Source organism: Pelobates fuscus, chromosome 3, assembly GCF_036172605.1.
Source record: "Pelobates fuscus isolate aPelFus1 chromosome 3, aPelFus1.pri, whole genome shotgun sequence".
Lineage (NCBI taxonomy): Eukaryota > Metazoa > Chordata > Amphibia > Anura > Pelobatidae > Pelobates > Pelobates fuscus.
This window is the reverse complement of record NC_086319.1, coordinates 248,460,257-248,482,249: the sequence shown is the minus strand read 5'-3', so window position 1 is coordinate 248,482,249 and position 21,993 is coordinate 248,460,257. Positions and strand designations below refer to the sequence as shown.

At 44.3% G+C, this 21,993-nt stretch overlaps 1 protein-coding gene across 1 annotated transcript in view; it reads left to right on the top strand.

The window, feature by feature from the left end:
- The first annotated feature begins 8,515 nt into the window (after positions 1 to 8,515).
- SLC35B4 (solute carrier family 35 member B4) overlaps positions 8,516 to 21,993 on the top strand; it is a 37,918-nt gene continuing 24,440 nt past the window's right edge. Inside the window, 2 exon segments of the mRNA XM_063445464.1 lie at positions 8,516 to 8,726; positions 11,104 to 11,217. Of these exon segments, the coding sequence (XP_063301534.1) occupies positions 8,650 to 8,726; positions 11,104 to 11,217 (191 nt within the window). The 5' untranslated portion in view covers positions 8,516 to 8,649.

The window sequence follows — 21,993 nt, the reverse complement described above, 5'->3', positions numbered from 1 at the left end:
TCCCTCAAACACTGCCAGGACAAGGTCCTTGACATTCTCGGGCCTATGGCAAAAATTTTCGACATGGTCGAAACGGCCCTTACTGAAGGGACCCCAATTGATTTACTGGCCATCAGGGGGTGGATCCAGAGAGGCATTTGCCTAGTTGGAAACGCCAATACGGCATTGGCTACAGAACGGCGTAAAGCCATTTTAATGAAAATTGAGCCAAAATTGATCCATTTGGCAATATCAGAGCCTGGCACACAGGCAAAAGGTCTCCTATTCGGAGACGACTTTGTTAAGACCCTGGGTACTTATGTAAGCACCTTCACGGCACTGGACAAGGCACAGCATAATATGAAGCGAGTGTTCTCGCAAAAGGTTTTTGGTGGGGCCGGCAGACAGCGGGGCCGTCTGTCCGGCCGCCATTCCCGGCCATCATACCGGGGATACAGAGGCTCCGCCACGACACGGTTCCATCCTCCCGAACCCAGGACACAGTCGCCATTCTTCCCAACCAGGGGCAGGTCATGGCACCCACGTGGACCCAGGGGATCCTCCTATGGCCGCCGGCCTTATGGTGAGTCACTTCCCAGTATGTACCCATTCCTTATCACTGGTGGGGGGCAGACTGTTGCATTTTCACGATGTCTGGCACAAAATAACCTCAGATGCCTGGGTACTAGAGACCGTTCTAGGTTACCGCATAGAACTCACACAACACCCAATCCAACACTCCGCGCCACATCGGATTATATTTTCACAACAAGACAGAACCCTAGTATCAGAAGAAGTTCGCACATTGAAGGAGAAAGGTGCGATCTACAAAGTGCCCACTACCACCCCCGGGTTCCTAAGCAATATCTTCTTAGTACCCAAGAAGGGTGGAGGCATGAGGCCAGTAATAAACCTGCGGCCTCTCAACGCCTTTGTCACATACCATCATTTCAAGATGGAAGGGATACACTGCCTCCGAGACCTCCTAAGACTAGGAGACTGGATGGTGAAACTGGATCTCCAAGATGCATATCTGACGATACCGATCGCAGAAGAATGTCACCATTTACTCCAATTCCACTGGGAAAACACTATGTGGCGGTTCAGATGCCTTCCCTTTGGCCTGTCCTCAGCCCCGTGGTGCTTCACCAAATTGCTGAAACCAGTAGTAGCTCTTCTCCGCAGCAGAGGTGTACGTATGATCATATACCTCGACGACATGCTGATCATGGCCCACGACATCTCGCTATTGCACCAACATCTACGTTGGACGTCGACCCTTCTGCAAAACCTGGGTTTCATAATCAACTGGGACAAGTCAGTCATACAACCTTCACAATCAATAGAATTCCTAGGTTTCGACATAGACGCGATTCACGGAACGCTCAGCCTACCTACCACGAAAGTAAAACTCATAAAGAAGGAAATTCGGCGGACCTTATCACGACCAGCCTTGACTTTACGACAACTGGCCAGGATAATTGGTCTGCTGTCCGCTTCAATACAAGCGATTTTCCCAGGACCCCTCCATTACAGATCCCTGCAACGACTAAAAACGACCCATCTTCGCTTGGGTCAATCTTATTCAGATTCTGTGCCTCTAGACTGCGCAGCAAAAGAGGAATTAGCATGGTGGCTTCAACATATGGAAGCGTGGAACGGCAAAGCGATATTCGGAACCACCCCGGATCTCATCATAGAATCCGACGCGAGCAGACTCGGATGGGGCGCTCGTTGTGGTCCCACTTCTACAGGTGGAAAATGGTCCTCAAAGGAAAAGGAACTCCACATCAATGGTCTGGAACTCCTAGCAGGGTCATTCGCTCTCCGGAGCCTCCTCGGATACACGACCAATTGTTCCATACTGTTGCGCATGGACAACATCTCGGCCGTTCGGTACATCAACCACTTGGGTGGCACGAGATCGACAACACTCACGAACCTGGCGAAGGAATTTTGGCATTTCTGTCTAAGCCGCAACATATCAGTACAAGCGGAATACCTTCCGGGGCTCTCCAACACGGTAGCGGACTGGCACTCCAGGCATTTACGAGACAACAGTGCGTGGCAATTGAATCCCTTGATATTCCGACACCTCCAACAACTCTGGGGCCCGATGCACATCGACCTCTTTGCCTCCAGGCTGAATGCTCAGCTCCCTTCATTCTTCAGCTGGAGACCGGACCCAGACGCCTTGGCAGTGGACGCCTTCCTACAGGATTGGCCAAACGACCGGCTCTATGCCTTTCCTCCCTTTGCACTCATAGAACGGACTCTCCTACACCTACAACGCTCTCGTACATCGCTAGTTCTAATAACACCGTTTTGGACAGCACAGCCTTGGTTCCCTTCACTCATGGAAATGTCTATCGACCTTCCCAGACTGATTCCGGGAACCACGGACATATTATCAGACCCGGATGGGAACTCTCACCCACTTTTGATACAAGGCCACCTCAGGCTTCTAGCGTGGCTCCTCTCTGGGGAACCTGGACCCTGCCGGACGTTCCACGAACAACTTTGGAATTACTGGCAGGAGCTTGGGCTCCAGGAACAAGACGATCTTATACTCATGCCTGGAACACATGGCGTAGTTGGTGCGTGGAACAACACGTGGATCCCATACGTGCTCCTGTAAATAACGTTTTGACTTTCCTTACTACCCTGTACGATCAAGGTTTGGCCTACCGCACCATAAATGTGTACAGATCGGCGATCTCAGCCGGCCACAGCGGATGGGAAGGCTTCCCAGCTGGAAAACACATGTTGGTTTGTCGCCTCCTACGAGGTATAAAATTTGCACGACCACCACAACCCCGATATACAACCCTATGGGATGTTAATAAAGTCCTTCGCTTATTGGATGAATGGCCTCCAAACTCGGAGCTCACACTCAAGCAAGTGTCCGCTAAATTGGCTATGCTCCTGTGCTTAATTTCATGCAAAAGGGTGTCTGACGTTCGAGCCCTGGACTTTGATGCACGGTCCTTCACCCCACAGGGTGTCCTGTTTAATATCACCAGACGTACGAAGTCAAAAACCACGTCAGTCTTCTACCCATCATTTCCTCACAACGCTAACCTCTGCCCGGTGGCATGCCTGCAAGAATACGAAGAAAGGACCCAGTCAGTTCGGAACCCTACAATACACGACCTATTCTTGGCATTGAGGAGACCACACCACCCGGTACCCACGGTAACTCTGGCACGCTGGGTGAAATGGATAATGTCGACTGCTGGCATCGATATATCAGTATATGGAGCACATTCTACAAGAGGCGCTATGGCCTCTAAAGCATTCTCAGCGGGTTGTAAACTGGAGGACCTACTTCGCACAGCTGATTGGTCCCGAGAATCGACATTTAAAGATTACTATTTTCGACCAACTGAACATATCTCCTCTATAATCATCTCACAGCTTTAAACTAGCCTAATACGAGCCTACGTGTCCTTTAATAAAATTACCAGATTTTACTAATTACATGACGTAAAGTCATGATTTTATAAAGGACACGGAGGCGAGTATTAGCCCACCCGACGACAGGTAAGCAAACATACATGCATCTTCCCACCCAACTTACTATAAACAGGTAAGAGTGATTTACATGTTCAAATGCAATGTGATATACCACTAATGTTAAATTTTAATCAGAATTTTTCCTAGATTGAAAGAAAAGTCTTCAGATATTAACGTTTGAACATCTGGTACGGCTTATATGCACGAAAAACGATCTTGGAATATATTTTACCACATATTTTCTCTGTCTCCTACAGCTTAACCCTGTGATGGACCGACCGGGATCATCCCCTGCCCCTAATTACACCGGAAGACTCACCGGAACCCTCTACCGGAGAATATCCAAGTTCATGAAGTTTTGTCCTGTTGATGTGTTCAGCTTCGGCATCAGCTAGAAAGAGGGAGTGGCTTAGGTCACATGAGGGGACATAGTACAAGGAATGATCCCATTGGTTGAGATATCTGGAATGTTATATGGTTAACCCTAAAGCAGGGGTAGGCAACCTTTTAGCAGCACTGTGCCGATATAGGATTGTGATGTCCCGTAGCGTGCCGATCCTCAGGCTCGTCGCTACCAGGCAAGCTAACCAAGCAATTGCTTTGGGTCCCGAGCTGGCCTGGGCCCCCAAGCAGGGCCGGCGCTTCCTATAAGGCTGCAGCCACCTGAGCGCTCTATAGAGAGCCTCAGGCGGCTGCAGCACTGTCTCTCTCGTCACCTCCCCTTCCCTGTAGCGTGGCCGAGCTCCTCTTCCTCCTGTCAGTCCGGCCGGGTACCACGCTTTACAGGATATTCAGTTTCCTGTTCCCGGCCGGACTGACAGGAAGTGCACCCTGAGCTCGGCCACGCTACAGGGAAGGGGAGGTGAGAAGAACGGAGGGAGGGGGGGGGAGTAAAAAGAACATAGGCGAGGGAGTAAGAAGGGCACGGGGAGGGGAGTAAAAAGAACACGGGGAGGGGAGTAAGAAGGACACAGGGGGAGGGGAATAAGAAGGACAGGGGGAGGGGAATAAGAAGGACAGGGGGAGGGTGGGAGGGGAGTAAGTAAGAAGTAGTAAGAAGAACATGGGGGGGAGTAGTAAGAAGAACATAGGGAGGGGGAGGAGTAAGAAGAACATGGGGCAGAAAGAAGAACATAGGGAGGGGGGAAGGAGTAAGAAGAACACAGGGAGGGGGAGGAGTAAGAAGAACACGGGGGTGAGGAGATGAGGAGAACACAGGGAGAGGGAGGTGAGGAGAAGGGGAGATTAGGAGAACACAGGGAGGGGGGTTTGGAGAAGGGGAGATGAGGAGAACACAGGGGGGGTGAGGAGAAGGGGAGATGAGGAGAACACAAGGGGGTGAGGAGAAGGGGAGATGAGGAGAACACAAGGGGGGTGAGGAGAAGGGGAGATGGGGGTGAGGAGAAGGGGAGATGAGGAGAACACAGAGAGGGGGGTGAGGAGAACACAGGGAGGGGGGGGTGAGGAGAAGGGGAGATGAGGAGAACACATGGAGGGGGGGTGAGGAGAAGGGGAGATGAGGAGAACACAGGGAGGGGGTGAGGAGAACACAGGGAGGGGGGTGAGGAGAAGGGGAGATAAGGAGAACACATGGAGGGGGTGAGGAGAAGGGGAGATGAGGAGAACACAGGGAGGGGGGTGAGGAGAAGGGGAGATGAGGAGAACACAGGGAGGGGGTGAGGAGAAGGGGAGATGAAGAGAACACAGGGAGGGTGGGTGGAGAAGGGGAGATGAGGAGAACACGGGGGGTGGTGAGGAGAACACAGGGAGGGGGGGTGAGGAGAAGGGGAGATGAGGAGAACACAGGGAATTTTCAATTGTTGAAAATGTTTTATGCACATTATATGCAACAGCAGTATTTGCACTGTAAACCTTTTTTATTTATATAAAGTGTGGGTGAACTTAAACTGCATGGCTATGCTGTGGTTCCTGTAGGCTTTGCGTGCGGGGGGGTAGGGGGGGGAGCACCATGTCCATTTTGCTTGAGGCCCCCAAATTCCTTCAAACGGCCCTGCCGATCCTATTTTTTTTAATTGAGGTGTGTGTGCTGCCGTATTCTGCTTGTGTTATTTATACTGTAATTGCTTTGTATCGTTGTATTTGTGCGTATATGAGCTATTATATTGTTATGTTCATTAGTAGTTTATGGTATCGTGTATGATACATATGAATGTGGGCTGTGTGGGCTGTGTATGAGGGCTGCTTGTGGAATTGTGTGCGTGTATGTAGATTGTTAGTGGTGTTGCGTTTGTGGTGATTGTGTGTATGTTTGTGTGTGGGCTGTTCGTATTATTTGTATGAGGGGAGGCTTATTCTGCAGGTCTGTGTATATCTAGCAGTGTGGGTGGCTTTCCTGGGTTCCAGTGGGGACCAGCCTGGGCAGGTACAGGTCAAGGACAGGAGCTGCAACATCAGCTGTGGGCTGCTCTACTACGGTGTGGATTCCTATTCACAAGTGCTGGGAGGAACTGATCTGAGATCACTACCTCTACGTGCTGCAATGCATAAATTGAGGATTGTCCTTCACCACCTCTTCGTATTAGCAGATATCTGAAGTTTCACTGAGACTCCTGATAGGCCAGACCCTGTTTGGCTCTAGCAGCCTTGAGTGCCGTGGAAAGACACCTCGAGTGCCGTGCATGGCACTAGTGCCGTAGGTTGCCTACCCCTGCCCTAAAGGGTATTTTTGTTTTGTTATTGCTATATTAAAATACCAATATCCTTTCTTTGATGCTGAGGAATAAAAGAAAGAGAAAAGCCTAATACTCGCCTCCGTGTCCTTTATAAAATCATGAAATCTGGTAATTGTCCCCTCCCTTAGCCAATGTAAGCCTTATGGAGGGGACAATAAAATTTTGTTTTGTTTTTTGTCAGTCCTTATCGACCCCAGTTGCAGCCCTTATGCCCTGCTACAGCCCCTAAGTAAGTAAGTGCAGGGAGTGTCGATTGTATATAAGGGGTAGGATAGGGGCTTAAATAAATAATTTAAAGGAACACTATAGTGACCTAAATTACTTTAGCTAAATAAAGCAGTTTTAGTGTATAGATCATTCCACTGCAATTTCACTGCTCGTGCTCAATTCACTGTCATTTAGGAGTTAAATCACTTTGTTTCTGTTTATGCAGCCCTAGCCACACCTCCCCTGGCTATGATTGACAGAGCCTGCATGAAAACAAAATTGGTTTCACTTTCAAACACATGTAATTTACCTTAAATAATTGTATCTCAATCTCTAAATTGAGAAACTTTAATCACACACAGGAGGCTCTTGCAGGGTCTAGCAAGCTATTAACATAGCAGGGGATAAGAAAATCTTAATTAAACAGAACTTGCAATAAAGAAAGCCTAAAAAGGGCTCTCTTTACAGGAAGTGTTTATGGAAGGCTGTGCAAGTCACATGCAGGGAGGTGTGACTAGGGTTCATAAACAAAGGGATTTAACTCCTAAATGGCAGAGGATTGAGTAGTGAGGCTGCAGGGGCATGTTCTATACACCAAACCTGCTTCATTAAGCAAAAGTTGTTCAGGTGACTATAGTGTCCCTTTAAGAATTTAATTATTAAAAACAAACACACAGTTACTTCCCCTAGCGATAGGGAGAGACAGAGCCTGCCATGCATGCTGTCCGGAGGCGGCTTGGCTCACTTTACCCTGGTGATCTAATCTCCCCTTCGGCCCATGAAGGGACAAAGCTCACTGATAGGGCTGGTGCTGCCCTGCATGGACCCGAATGAGAGATCCTTTGATCTCTTTTGCCAGCCTCAGCTCTTGGCCATCGCATCCCAGTTTGCTTGATGGCAATTCTGCACCTGCCCCCACATTACAGCCCCTATCTCCCCACTACAGTCCCTTTTACCCCACTACAGCCACTACCCCTCCCAAGATTATGTTATTGATCCACCTCTGATTATACTTCACAACACGCCCCCATCCATCCCTTCCCTTTCCCATATCAATAGGTATTACATCATCCTCATCTAACACTTTAGCCAAGCTGTGACTATAGCCCCCCCCCAATAATCTGTGGTTGCCTACATTTTGCAATTCAGTTTCAGTTCACATGACTTCACCATTTACTTCATGAAACTCTCTGTTTAAGTGGGATTTTATCAAGACAAGCATGCCTTTTTTCTATATGGTTCTTTCTTTTGATATTAGAGTTTAATACATCAATGTGAATCATTATTAGCATTATTAGAGTAAACCCCAAAATGCACATTAAACAGGAAATTGATGAAATTAAGAAAACAATGAACAGTTTTTAAAAAAATATTATTTTATAATCACTGCTCTGTGTTAAACAAAATAAACACGGTGAAGACAGGCATGAGCAGTGTCCATTAAAGCTATTTTAAAACGCGCACTATAAAGGTCAAATATAAATTCAATGTATATGTCTTGTTACCTATATGTGGCAGTAACATGAAATCTCAGTATCGTGTACCTGACAAATAATGTCTACGGTATTTAAAGGAACAAATGAAAAACGACTGTACTGCTAGTTTACCTATTTGATTAAATTTCTCTGAACTGAATATTGTGAATGAACTTGCCATTCTGTACTCAGATCAAGTGGTGACTTTGCATCATGCAATGCTTTAAATAAATGCTATGTTTTTATTTATTTTTTAACGAGGAATGTGTGGAAGGTCAGTGACATTCGAAGTTCCATATGAAGCGGAAACAATACATTGAACACTGACAAGGCCAATAAACGATAAATTATTATAGTAAGAGATGAATTGCTGTCTGTGTACAATTACACAATTTGCCATCAGTGTACACGTGGATAAGGGGATACTTTGGTTTTTTTCCCCAGCACTCCGGTCTGCTGGTAATTCATATTTGCCATCAGTAGTCATGGCATCAGAGGACACAACGCTCGAACTGTACTTCCGTTCAGCCGGCTACGTGTTTCCCGATGGCTATTGGGAGTTTGAGTGCTCTGTCTGAATCATCATATTGTGCTTGAAGCATCAGAACGTTGAATAAACTACACTTCCCTTGAGCCTCGGCGAACGTTTGGTAGACGTGTCACGACCAAGTCGCTTCCCTTAATAATATTCCAGTGCATTGAGTGGAGTTGTGTGCTGGGCGGAGACGCTGTTGGTTGAGTGCGCTGGTGAATTCTCCGCTGCCGGTACACCGTTCACTATGCACTCCGCACTGGCCGTGGGCCTGGTATTTGCCGGCTGCTGCAGCAATGTGGTGTTTTTAGAACTTTTATCCAGGTGAGAGAAATAGAGGCTGACATTCATTTACTGGACACCAGGGTGTCTGATATGTCATTCATTCACCCAGTGACTGTCATTCATTCATTCATTCACCCAGTGACTGTGCCAGTCACTCACCCAGTGACTGTGCCAGTCACTCACCCAGTGACTGTGCCAGTCACTCACCCAGTGACTGTGCCAGTCACTCACCCAGTGACTGTGCCAGTCACTCAGCCGCCCACCGACTGTGCCAGTCACTCAGCCGCCCACCGACTGTGCCAGTCATTCACCCAGTGATGGTGCCAGTCGTTCTGTCCCTGTGTCAGTCAATCTGCCAGCTATTATTTCATTTGATCAGTCTGCCAATAATTAATTATGTCTGTCATACATTCTCTCATCCAGTCAGTTCATTCATCCCATGTGTATTCATTTGGCATAGTTTCTGGTCTAGCAGTGGTTTTCTCTCTGACAGCCCATCAAGGGAACTCTTTTGCATTAGTCACACTTTTTTTTTTTTTTTTTTTTTTAATTCTTTATTTTTGTCGTGCATGTATCTCCATCATTTACTCAAAGCTACACCAGCTTCTGAGTGCAAATTACAATATTCAACCGAACAACAGGTGGACACAGCACATTTTTGGTTTATAACAAAGAAAGGAAGGCAGTCACACTTTTATTGTGAGATAATGGGTTATCTACGCTGCATTAAGAGACTTACTCGGTAAACCTGTAGAAACACCCATGAATTAATTTCAAAGCATCAAGTGGAAAAAAAAAAAAATAGGTGTGTCTTTCTGGTGATTATTAATCATAAAGGAGTTCATGTACGAAAGTGTTGTAATCAGTTTTGGATTTTTTTTCTTTGCACATGCACTACATATAAAACTCAACCACTGTTTTTTAGTCCGTCACTGTGCCAGTCATTCAGCCAGCCACTGTGCCAGTCATTCAGCCAGCCACTGTGCCAGTCAGTCACTGTCAATCATTTATTCAGTTTGCTTGCCATTCATTCAGTCACTGTGTCAGTCATTCAGCCAGTCTGCTTGCCATTCATTTGTTCACTCACTGTGTGACAGTCATTGGTTCACTCACTGTGTGACAGTCACTGTAAGTCGTTCAGTTAGTCTGTTTGCCATTCAGTTATTCGATCCCTGTGTCAAGCATTCGTTTGGTCCCTGTGTCAGTCAGTCTACCAGATATTTAGTCACTGTGTCAGTCACTCAGCCTGTTTGCCATTCATTCAGCCACTGTGTCACTCATTGTCAGTATGTCACTGTGTTAGTCATTCACTCACTCTCTGTCATTCACTCAGTCTGACTAACATACTCGTTCAGTAACTTTGTCAATCAGCCCCTGTCATTCATTCAGTGATAGTCAGTCATTCATTCCCTGTGTTAGTTATTCATGAAACACTGCACATCCATACTACCAATTTCCACATGTGTTGTCTATTCTGTGCATAGAACTCTAATTCCCCAATCCCATCCACAATTATAATTTTTTTTTTTTTTTTTTTTTTTTTAAGTCTCTTCCTCCTCAGTGAGAGCCTTTTCGCTTTGAGTTGGTAAAATAGTCCAATTAAAGTCCCCTCTATGCGAAGCCTTTGGGCACTAATGCAGCTCCATAACGTCAAAACGGGGTTGCGTCAGGGAGTATTGCCAATAGGATAATATTCTATTTGAAGAAACCCTTTAACAGAACAAATGTTACTGGAATTTATTTAAATTTTCTCTTTTTATAACATTAAGTTCTAGTTAGTATAACTGTTGAAATTGCATTTGTGCTTTATGTATTAGGCCTATAAACCTAATGATAAATATCTCAAGATAGCTCTATGTAATAACTACTCTGACAAGTTTCTCAATTGGGCTTGGTTTCTATTAGTTTAGTTGGGAACAGGGTATATAATCTGGCAAGCAGATCCCTTGTTCAAACTAACAGTTCATTCACCCGTGACCAGTTTGACAGTTGTGATTCAAGAACATTGGAGACACACACTGGCTAATTGTACCCGAGAAACCATTAATGCCATGGTTTCCTTTTTCACATAAATCTGATAGCTAAATCCCTGTATTATGTGAACATTATTATTGTTTTGAGTTGCCAGAATCTAGAAATTTGTGTGTTACAAATATCCTAAAAGAAGATTTATTTACATACAAAGCTCCAGATTTCAAACTATTTAGCGTGATATATATATAAAAAAATTGTATGATTTTTAGATTTATTTTTATCACAATCTAACGAAGGCTGAAAGGTAATACAGATTTTAATTTGATTTAAAGAAACACATCAAGCACTGCAACCTACTGTGTAGTGGCTATGGTGTGTTTTGAAATGTCTCATTAATATTATAATCTTCTTCTTCTTCTATGACATTTGTGTACTTCTACAGGAAATTTCCTGGATGTGGAAACATTGTGACGTTTGCCCAGTTCCTGTTCATAGCTGTAGAAGGTTTCATCTTCCATGCAGACTTTGGCAGGAGAAAGCGAGCTGTCCCATTAAGGTACTGGAGGTCATGACATCAACTCTGCATTTGAATTTATTGTAAATTCCAAATCAATCATAGTATATCGGCATATTCAAAGCTGGCACTACTTTGTCTTGTGGACAAGACAAAATGTGGCAATAAGTGGAGTTTCCCTTGCCATTTCCCATCTGCAGGTAATTGCTGATGTGAACCATCATCTTTTTGTACAACGTCTAATAGATGCCTAAGGCATTGCATTGTATCGGCACATGGCCACTTGTAAAAGATTCAGGGGTTTCCTAAGGGATGTATTTACCACAAGGCACTTTCGGGGGGGGGGGGGGGGGCATAAAAAAAATGCCACCCCAAGCTCCCAGACAAATGCCTTGCTTGCCTTGTGTTCTGGGGCTGTCCACCTTACTGTGAGTGAGTGAGTGAGTGTAGCTGTCAGTGTGTGCCTGTCAGTTAGTGGGTGTGTCAGTGTGTGTCTGTCAGTGAAAGTGTGTGTTGTTTAAACAGTGTGTGCATATGACTGTATGTGTGTGCTGATATAGATTATTTTAAGCAAACAAATATGTTTGAATGACTATCTGTTCCTGTCCAAATCTGAGATGATTAAATTGCGTATACGCAGAAGTAAATTCACACTGACACACGGAGTTCAGGTTAAAAGAACTTCGAGAAAATTTAATGGCATCTGGTTAAAAAGTGGGCTCGCAGACCCTTTTAAAGGCAATATTACATCATCATAGAATATCAAGATAACAACAAATAAACATTATTAATTGGTCTATGTGTTAAGTGGTGAGTTAAATGCCCTCCCATCTATATTATTAATTGGCTTAGGGGTTAAGTGGTCAGTTGGGCATCCACCCATCATGGGATGTCGTCATCTTCGACACGGGAGTGGACATAAGATACAAGCGCCATTCTTGTTTAGCACGAGGCTCACTCGATGGGAGGGGGGATCTGGCAGCCAGCCATTTTGAGTACTTGGCACCTTTTAGCTTCAAGGTTAGTTTCTCAGGCTTAGTGAATACACATTTCATTAGTACAGTTCTCATGATCTAACTATTGGCATACAATGTTTAATATTACAGGAACTTGACAATTCCGGTGTTACTCATATCCTTCTAGAAAATACATTCTCTTTCTAATATTCTTAAATGCTGTTAGGAAAATCTGTCATATAATGGAGTTAATAGGAAATTTAATAAGGGTTTTAATAATTCTATAACAGTGCCTTGCTTGCCTTGTGTTCTGGGGCTGTCCACCTTACTGTGAGTGAGTGAGTGTAGCTGTCAGTGTGTGCCTGTCAGTTAGTGGGTGTGTCAGTGTGTGTCTGTCAGTGAAAGTGTGTGTTGTTTAAACAGTGTGTGCATATGACTGTATGTGTGTGCCAATGACTGTGTATTTGTTAGTGAGTGTATATCAGTGCATGTATGAATGAGGGCATGTGTCTCTCAGTCAAAAAAGTGGCCTTGACACGAAAATTGTAGATTTTGGGGGTGCCTGAATTTGGGGGTGCCTGAATTTAGTCGTGCCTAGGGCAGCACAACTCCAAAATACACCACTGGGTTTCCTGGCATGCGAAAACCATGGACCAAGAATAAAGATAGTGGAGCACAGTAGAGAGAAATTAAGTTAACTATATCTACCATCCCTCACCTGCACAGGTTAGCATGAAATGGAAGAGGACAAAGCGCAGACTGACATCTTTAAATTGAGGATGTTTTTTTTATCTATGAACTACAAACAATGTGAGCATTACAGAACTCTATACCCTGCTCAGCTCTTTTTGTGTCTAGATACGTTTTGATAACGTCACAATTAGCTAATGTGTAAGCAAGCTTACAGAAAGTATAGGGTTTAGGTGGGGCATTGTTAAAGCAGTGCATGAGGGAACAACATGCATCTGTAGGGTGACACAATGACTCAAAACTCAGAAGCACAATGGAGAAAAGTGATATTTTTTTCTTGTCTCCTGTAAAAGCTGCAATAGATTTTACTGGAGTGACACAATACGGAGCTGTCATATTCCAGAGTTCTACTTTAAGGAGCTACAATAAACAGAGCTTTGTAACAGAAACAACTCGAAAGACAACTGTAGCAGGTGAACAAATAATGCTTTCAGTAGTAAAAAACAAACAAACAGATGCCTAATAGAACAATGTCTAATACTCCAAAAGCTATGAGTACCAGAAAAACCAGTCCCTACAAAAACACATGAAAACAAATAATTGGTTTGTCAATTTTATTGGACTCAAATAGTCAGTGATACAAGAACTAAACAATTAAAAACCCAAAGTAGTCTGGGCGGCTCTATCCTTTTTAAGAACGTAGCTACAATTACTGAAATATGAAGTGAGGCACATAGTATAGGCAAAATAAAAATAGTCAGAAATGCAAGCTGTGTGTGTGTCTGTGTATGCCTAACCCATTGATGGATCCCCCCTACGTAAACTGATATGTTGTCAGGAAACATCATAAGTACAACAGAAACAGAAAAGTCTCAAGTAGCAACAAGTAATGTAACAAAAATAGTTGTTACAATGGGACCGTCTGCCTCCCTGCTTAAATCTAATTCAGATTGCAATATGAGTAAAGTGTTCTCACAGAATCCAATAATGTTACTACGCAACCCATGTTCACATATACAGTGGTACCTCGGTTTACGGATTTAATGCGTTCTCCAGAACGTTTTGTATTGCGAAACATTCGTAAACGAAAACGTGGTTTCCCATAGGAATGCACTGAAAACCAATTAATCTGTTCACATATACAGTAGTAGTATTTTACTCACATTTTTTAGAGCATTAACCTGTTCTAGAATGGCAGATCGTTGGTGGTATGACCCCCACCTGGGATATGCAGGAACGAAGCGTAGTAAAAATCAGGAAGCCCATTGGGGGGGGGGGGGGGGAGTAAATTAAAAAAAAAAATTACATCATGGCATAACATTTGCAGAAGTAGACAACCAAGCGTATTCAATTTGGAGTATTCTTGGGGGTAAAAAAATTCCATGTACACATATTTGTGTAGCATGGAAAAAAAGGGGTAAAATCAAAAAGGAGGTATTGGATGTTGAAAACAGTCTAACAAGATAAACCATTTTTCAAGGAAATGAAAGGGGACGGAAAAAGCTGTTTACTGATGAGAGTACGTCTCCAAGTTTAAATCCTATTCCCCAAAACTCAAAATGTTAGCTTGAATGAATCCCTCCGAAAAACCACTCTATATTCATAAAGCCACTTGCCTAACACACTCATCTCAACTACCCATCGCATTTGTGCCCATAAAGTGACTACAATAAATCAAAGCAAGAAAAGTGCTCAATGTGCATTTCAAAATTTCAAAGGATTAGAGGGCATGGCCTAGCAGCGCATGGAAGCGGTCGTGTAATCTGTGAGCTCCTCCGATCCCAGGCTTTCACAGTGTGAAATACAGCCGTACACACAGACAAAAAGTGCCTTATCTACTAACGGATACCTTCCTCTGCCTGATGGTGACGAAATCCGGTAAAAAACTCTGGCAAAAAACGTTTGTAAGGAAACCTGGTATATCCAATACCCATTCGGTAGTTTCCTTCTGCACGGCCAGAGCATCAGTGACTATAACTCTCTGTTCGGCAGATAAAATAAACGATTCCCATACGAATAAACCACTTTACAAGAAGATTCCCTTAGTAAAGCATACAAATACCCAAATGTCAGCCGGAGTCTAGAAGAAGGGTACAACAGAACTGAGCTTTATTAGGCCACACTGGCTTTTATGCAAGTCCCCGTGCAAGGGGACCTCCCACAGGGATGGACATAATACAGCCAATCATAACTAGAGAAATAGTTAAACACTCCCAGTACAAACATACAATTCCCTCCCCTGGAGCTGGAGATAATTAAGGCAGATAAAATAATAACTTCATTATCTCCAGGCAAAAAAATAAATGTTTCTCCAACTTTCAGAACACCCCTAAAAACAGGCTGTATCCCCTTAAAAGTCATATCCCCTGACCAACATATCCAAAAATTACCCAGATCAGTTCAGGGGTTTTCAAATTCTATGGAAGTCTTAGGTGACCGGCTAACCACGAGGCTGCTGCCCAAAACAGTTCCACGAGTTTGGATGGTTTTGCCGGTCTATTTTGTGAAGTTGAAATAAACAAATAATCCCACGAACGGTTCCCCCTGGCTCCTAGTAGCGATTGCTTCCCTCATACGAATGAACAAAAGTACCGAACAGCGCTCTCCTAGCTGTTCGGGAAACAAAGATCCAGCGTTCGTGGGTTTGGGACTGGTGTTTGGGAAGTCAAGTGTCAGATTTTTAGTTCCAGACACTCGACGACCAAGTCCTGCTGCCTTTGTTCGCACAAACAAGATGGTAAATGGTTTAATTTGAGGCATGCTTTTGAAGTTAACGAGCTAGGGGGGTGGTCTCTGTTCGGTAGTTACGTATAACGAATGAAAAGGGGAGAAATAATGAATACAAAGAGGGATTTCTTCACAACGTTACTCACCTCTAACTCTGCCGCAAGTGCTGATACAGAGGGACCAAGATGGTGCCAACGATCCCCCACCTACAGGGACAGCCAGAGCAGTTCCACTCCCCCAGCACCAGAACCCTGTCACAGATGCCTCTGTGAGTAATATGCTACAAGACCTGAAAGCAGACATACACACAGACTTTATAAAGATAGCCTCTGATATCAGAGCAGATATCCAGGCCATTGGAGACTGGACGGCACACCGGGAAGAAAAGACAGAAGGGTTGGTGGAAGCACACAACTCCCTAGCAGATGCACACTCTGCAGTAGCAGAAAAGGTGAAATTCCTGGAGGGGAAAATAATGAAGACAGCGACAGGAGAAATAATAGCAGGCTCTGTGGGCTACCCGAAACTATAGGGCCACAAGACCTGTCACACTTTGTCCAAAAGTTATTCAAAACTCTAATCCCCAAACTGGAATACTCTGGGTTTGGATGTTACCTAATGTTATAGAGTTGTTACCTACTGTATGTGCTTACGTGATTATCTTGTGTCTATATTAAGATTCACCATAACTACTACTCGCCCTCGAGGGTGGCTTTGCAGGTTAAGCCAATCATTACCCATTCTTTAAAGTACTAAGCCACATACACGTTGCTAACGTTAAATTGTATATAGTTCTTTTTTTTATTTTTTGTTACACCTTAGTAGTTTTTTTTTCACTACTGGTCACACCACAAATTGCAACCTGATTAACAAACTACCCCATACTGCCTCATAACAGTTGTGTAGTGCTAGAGATACCGAAATCTCGCTATAACCACACAAATCTTCTCCCTCAATACCAAAGGGCTAAATTCGCCCAATAAATGCAGGTTGGCCCTGCGTGATGCCAATCATCGGCTTCTTCAGATCACTTGTTCCAAGGCAGGACTGATACTACAAGGGACCCGGTGATATCTGCTATATAGAATTGTATTTGTTACTGTGGAGATCTGAAGAAGCCGACAATTCGGCGAAACGCGTCATCTGACATGACTACGTACACTCCGCTTCCCAGAAGTATCCTGATTGCAAGCACAGCCTCGTCTGGAGCGTGTACCAATATAAACAAACAGCCGGCGGTTACACTTGTTCCAAGGCAGGACTGATACTACAATGGACCCGCAGATATCTGCTATATAGAATTGTATTTGTTACTATGGAAATAAACATTGTTCATCTATCTATACTGGCTGCAGTAGAAGTCTATGCTTTGGGCTATTAAAGGTAGAGCAGACTTATCTGCTCTATGTTTGCGAGTTAATTTCCTATTTTTTCCTGCACTCTAGCCACTTTTATCTTACAATATTATACCATATATGCTTTTTTTGTCTCTTTTTATGTTCCTCATTTGAAGCTGTGTTTTATCTCAGCTATCCTGTTAGTGTAAGTTGCAACTTATTTATGCACTATATCACTTTAAGTGTTTTTGCAGTTTGCACTTTTAGATATTTTACACATATATGCTGATCATTTTTTTTTTTTTTAATTCTTTATTTTATTTGCACAGTGTAACAAATCTGCTTGAAACGCCACAATAGCTGTGACAAGCATGGTATATCAATCAACAGAAAACAAATACATGGCTAGTGCTTGTATTGCGCATTTTTTAGTTATATAAACTTGTAACGTTGTGCTGCAGCCCTACGTGTAGTGGGGTACAAAGTGATGTGGCAAAGGCTATATCCCCGTAGGGGTGTTCGGCTTGCCTTTAATGCTTGCCTGCGCTGTGGTGTCGTAGCAGTGAAATCGCTCAGTGTGTCGCGCGGGTGGCAGCATTGTAGGCGTTGCGTGTCGTTCAAGAGGAGTGTGAGTCGTGTCTTGCGACATGATAAACCTTGGTTGATGCCCTATAACCCTGGGCAGGGGGGGGGGAGGTGTACCATAGGCCTGTTCCCTATCAGGGACTAGCGTGTGGGGCCCTGGGGCACAGGGCGCTGAGGGTGCCGTGTGGGTGAAAACATTCTTCCGTCCTCATAATGAGGGAGTGAGTGCTTATTGGTGCGGTCTCGCTTAAACCTTAGGCGTGGCCGGGCGGCAAAGAGTGACCATCATTATAACAACATCAATGAAAAGAAAAGTAAAAGAAGAAAAAAAATAAAAATAAAATTGAACAAAAACAAACAAGCAAACTTTAAGTCCATTTGTGCGGTATGTCCAGTGTTATGTGCTGGAAGTCATATAGATGTGGACACAGTCCCATATTCACCCTCCTGGTCTCCTCAGGTCGTGATCGCTGCGTAGTTTGCGGCATTGAGCTCTCGGGGGACAAACGGAGGAGACGTGGCGGGGTCACCCATCCCAGATGGCGCATTAGCCGGTCTTTGTCCCCTGGAAGGTAGGGAGTCCTTTCCAAGTCCCAGCGCGGGCAATAGGTCTCGTGCGCCCTGCATGTCATGAACGTTGTATTGGCTGTTTCCGTGGCTTACTTGCAGCGCATGTGGGCTCTTCCATTTATAGGTGATGGTTTGCGCGCGGAGTAGGGAGGTGAAGGGTTGAAGAGAGCGACGCCAGGCCATTGTGGACCGCGACAGGTCTGTATAGAAAGTGAGCGACATGCCCTCAAATATGTAGGGGGACTGTTTTTTGATTGCGTTCATCACTGCCATCTTGTCTTTGTTGCTGTTGAAGCGAACTAAGAGGTCTCTGGGTAGGGTGCCTGAGGCTTTGGTTGGCCGTGGGAGGCGAAACATCCCCTCTAGGATCACCTGTTTGGCTTGTTTAGGCGTAAGGAGGGCTATGAGGAGTCGCCGTACAAGATGGGGCAGCTCGGCCTCCGGCGTTTCCTCTGCTATGCCCCTGATCTTTATGTTCTTGCTTCTTCTTTGGTCCTCCAGTGTGGCAAATTGTTTGTCGAACTGGACATTCTGTCTCTGCAGCTCAGAGACCTGTTGTTGTAGCAGCTGTGTTTGTTTGGCGTTCTGAGTCGCGCCATTTTCTAGGGCGCCCATGCGGCCTGTCAGGCCTTGCAGGTCTGATCGTATCTGGGCCATGTCTGCTTGCAGGGCGAGCTGTACCCCAGCGAGCAGTTCTTTCAGCACCGCCGTGGTGATCGGGGTAGAATCAGCTTGTGGGGAGGATTGGCGAGGGTGCTGTGGGGCAGTTTTGGTAGCTACCTCAGGTTCTGCCGTGAAGTCGTCTGAGTAGTCTGAATACTCATCCGGGAAGGCGGCCATGACAGGGCCCATCGTGTCTCGAGCCTGCCTCCAGAGATCGCCTATGCTGGCTTGCTGCCGTGGTTTGTCGGGCTTGGGTTTCTTCGTTTTTCGTCCCATGTCTGCTTCTACAGCTTTGGCACCCGTTTTGCCTCCGGTCTGGCAGGTTTGACCGGTATTATCGGGAAAATTGTGTTTTTTTCCTCCGGAGCTCGGGCTGTGTGCGGCCATTCAGTGCTGTAGCTTGGCTCCGCCCCCCCATATGCTGATCATTTACATACACTTATCATTTTATATGAGTTGGGTTGTATATTGCACTTTTGTACTACATATGTTATGCTGCTAAATGATCATTTTATTCTTCCGAATTTGCACTTTAATTTTTAGCGCACCTTTTTTTCTGTTTTTATTACATCTGGAGTGTTTTGGGCCAATACACAATATAGGTGCTGCTTTATACTAAAAGATTTTTATTTAGATATTTTTTTTTGTCTGTAAATTTAAGCATCATTTTTTTTTACTTGTTTATTGTATTTCAATCAGTCCCTCACCTCATGACGGCCCTGCAAGATTTCGGAGCTATCTCCCATTACCGCTTAAATCAAGACAAAACCCAAGCCCGCCCCATACACTTACCTTCAGATGAGATACTGCCCCATGTACTCTACGTTTTTAGAATGCTCCCCATCATCATCCCACAATCATTATTCAATGCCTTATAAATTGCCTGTGACTCATTTATTTGGGGGGCAAAAAGCCTTGTCTACCCAAAACCTTACTACAAAAACCCCGAAACAAGGTGGGATGGGCCTCCCCAATATTTGGCAATACTAAAAATCTACCGCATTGGCTGCCAGAGTCCTATTACACTCCCCTGCTAGGACCCTGCAAGGGGTTGACATGGAGACTGCACAATTCCACGATCATAGACTTCTTAACTGCCTATGGACTCCCAAACACCTCAGGAAGACTATTACCGACCACACAACTGTTTTTAAAATGCTTGGACACGTTCTTCCGGTGTGGTGCAAAACAAAATTCCATATCAAGGCCCCCTTGATGGCCCTTAGGGCGATCTCACCCGACGTCTCAAAAGTTGGCTTGCAGCAGGTATTTCCCACATTTCACAACTCTTGGATGATCAAGGGATACAATAATTTTACAGATCTACAGAAGACATGGAATGTACCCACAAACGCCTTATTTTCTTATTGCGACTAAAGGGCATTGTCAGCTCTCAGGTAGCATTCCCACAACCTGTACAAGGCCCTGACCCTTTGCCACAACAACTTAGAATGGAGTGATGGTGGCAAGCTCCCTCTAAACCAAAAACTATATCTATTTGCTACAGAGCATGGCAAAACACTCATCCACATACCTACACTGCAAAAGAAAATGGGAAACTGACTGTTCACTTTCAATTCCTGACACAGAACGGCTACTTTGATCTCTCAAAGTAGACGAAATGCTACACACACATTGAGGCACACAGAACGTTGCTATATAAGTGGTGTATGACCCCCATCCCCCACACTCCCACCACAGAAGCTACACAAACTTTATCCAGCTGAATCTCCACACTGCTGGAGGCGCTCTTTGCCCTCCTGCACGTATGGTGGACGTGTCTGGCGATCCAACCTCTCTGGTCGGCTGTCCATAACACCATTCACACATTGGGAATTTCCAACTTCCCCGAAACTGCTTAAGTGGATGAGGAGCAAAGGCAATTGATAGCCTTCATCCTACTTTCAGCTCGTAATCTTCTGGCAATGAATCCACAATATGCCCAACCCTATCCCAACTAAGAGATACGATACAATTCTACATTTTTGAGCACATGTCCTTAACACGAGCAATGATGCACAAACACATGGAAGGCATGGGAAACGATGTATGTCGCGCATTCAATCAAAGAATTCTGGTACCCAGGTACCTTACGTTTTCCCTTCTCAGAGGACACCTAGATTACTCAATACACCCATAGGCACAATCAAAGGCCCGCAATGTTACTGACATGTAATAGATTTCACACTTCCATACCTCCAAAGTACTCCTTAATAGTGATGCATTATTAATGATTTTACTTTTTGTTTGTTTCAGTACAATGTTCATCCTAACACGTGTACGAGTTGAATATATATATATATAAAAATGTCCAACCTCTGGCACTCAACCTAAAACAAATTCACAAGCCATTCCCGCATAGCCTTTAACTCAAGACTTACTGGTCTCCCTACCCTGAAACTATATTACGCCCCGAACTAGCCTCGAATATCTAAAGCAATAACTACCTATGTGACATAGCCATCCCCTGTCCACCATATGCAAGCGCCTACTGTAATCCATGTCTAGCCAGAATTATGTCAGGCCGTGAACAAATACTTATACACACATAAATGTTGCATGAAGGCGCTCTATACTGACTCCTGCTCTCTGTTTCCACATATGAAGGGAAGTAATCACGGAATTTGTCAACCTAGGTCAACACTTTGTTCACCTGACTTTGTGATGTTTAACTGTACTAAAATTGTTTTGCTCAGACTGTTCTGACACTAGAATATTTTATGCTGGCTTTATCTTGTTTTGGAAATATAACGTTTTTACTTGGCCTGCGAGCCACTTATGTTGATTATCTCATCTCAATAAACAGATTTACAAAAAAAAAAATTCACAAGCCATTAACATGTACCTGTGTGCTTCCCAGCAATAATATAAACAAAACTGAAGACAGGAGCACTCTCTTGGATTTCAAAAAATGTAATTAAAAAAATCACCACCTCTACATCAACGTTTCGACCCTTCAGGGTCTTTATCAAGATCTTGATCAAGACCCTGAAGGGTCGAAACGTTGCTGTAGAGGTGGTGATTTTTTTAATTACATTTTTGAAATCCAAGAGAGTGCTCCTGTCTTCAGTTTTGTGTGTGTGTGTGTGTGTGTGTGTATGTATATATATATATATATATATATATATATATATATATATATATATATATATATATATATTCTCAAACGAATGAAGATACAGGCTGCACTCACGGACTTAAAATACAAGATACACCTAGAAAAAACAAAAGCAGAGAACATACATAGTGGAACACCATTTAGTAGAGTGGTCCCGGCTATAAGAATTACA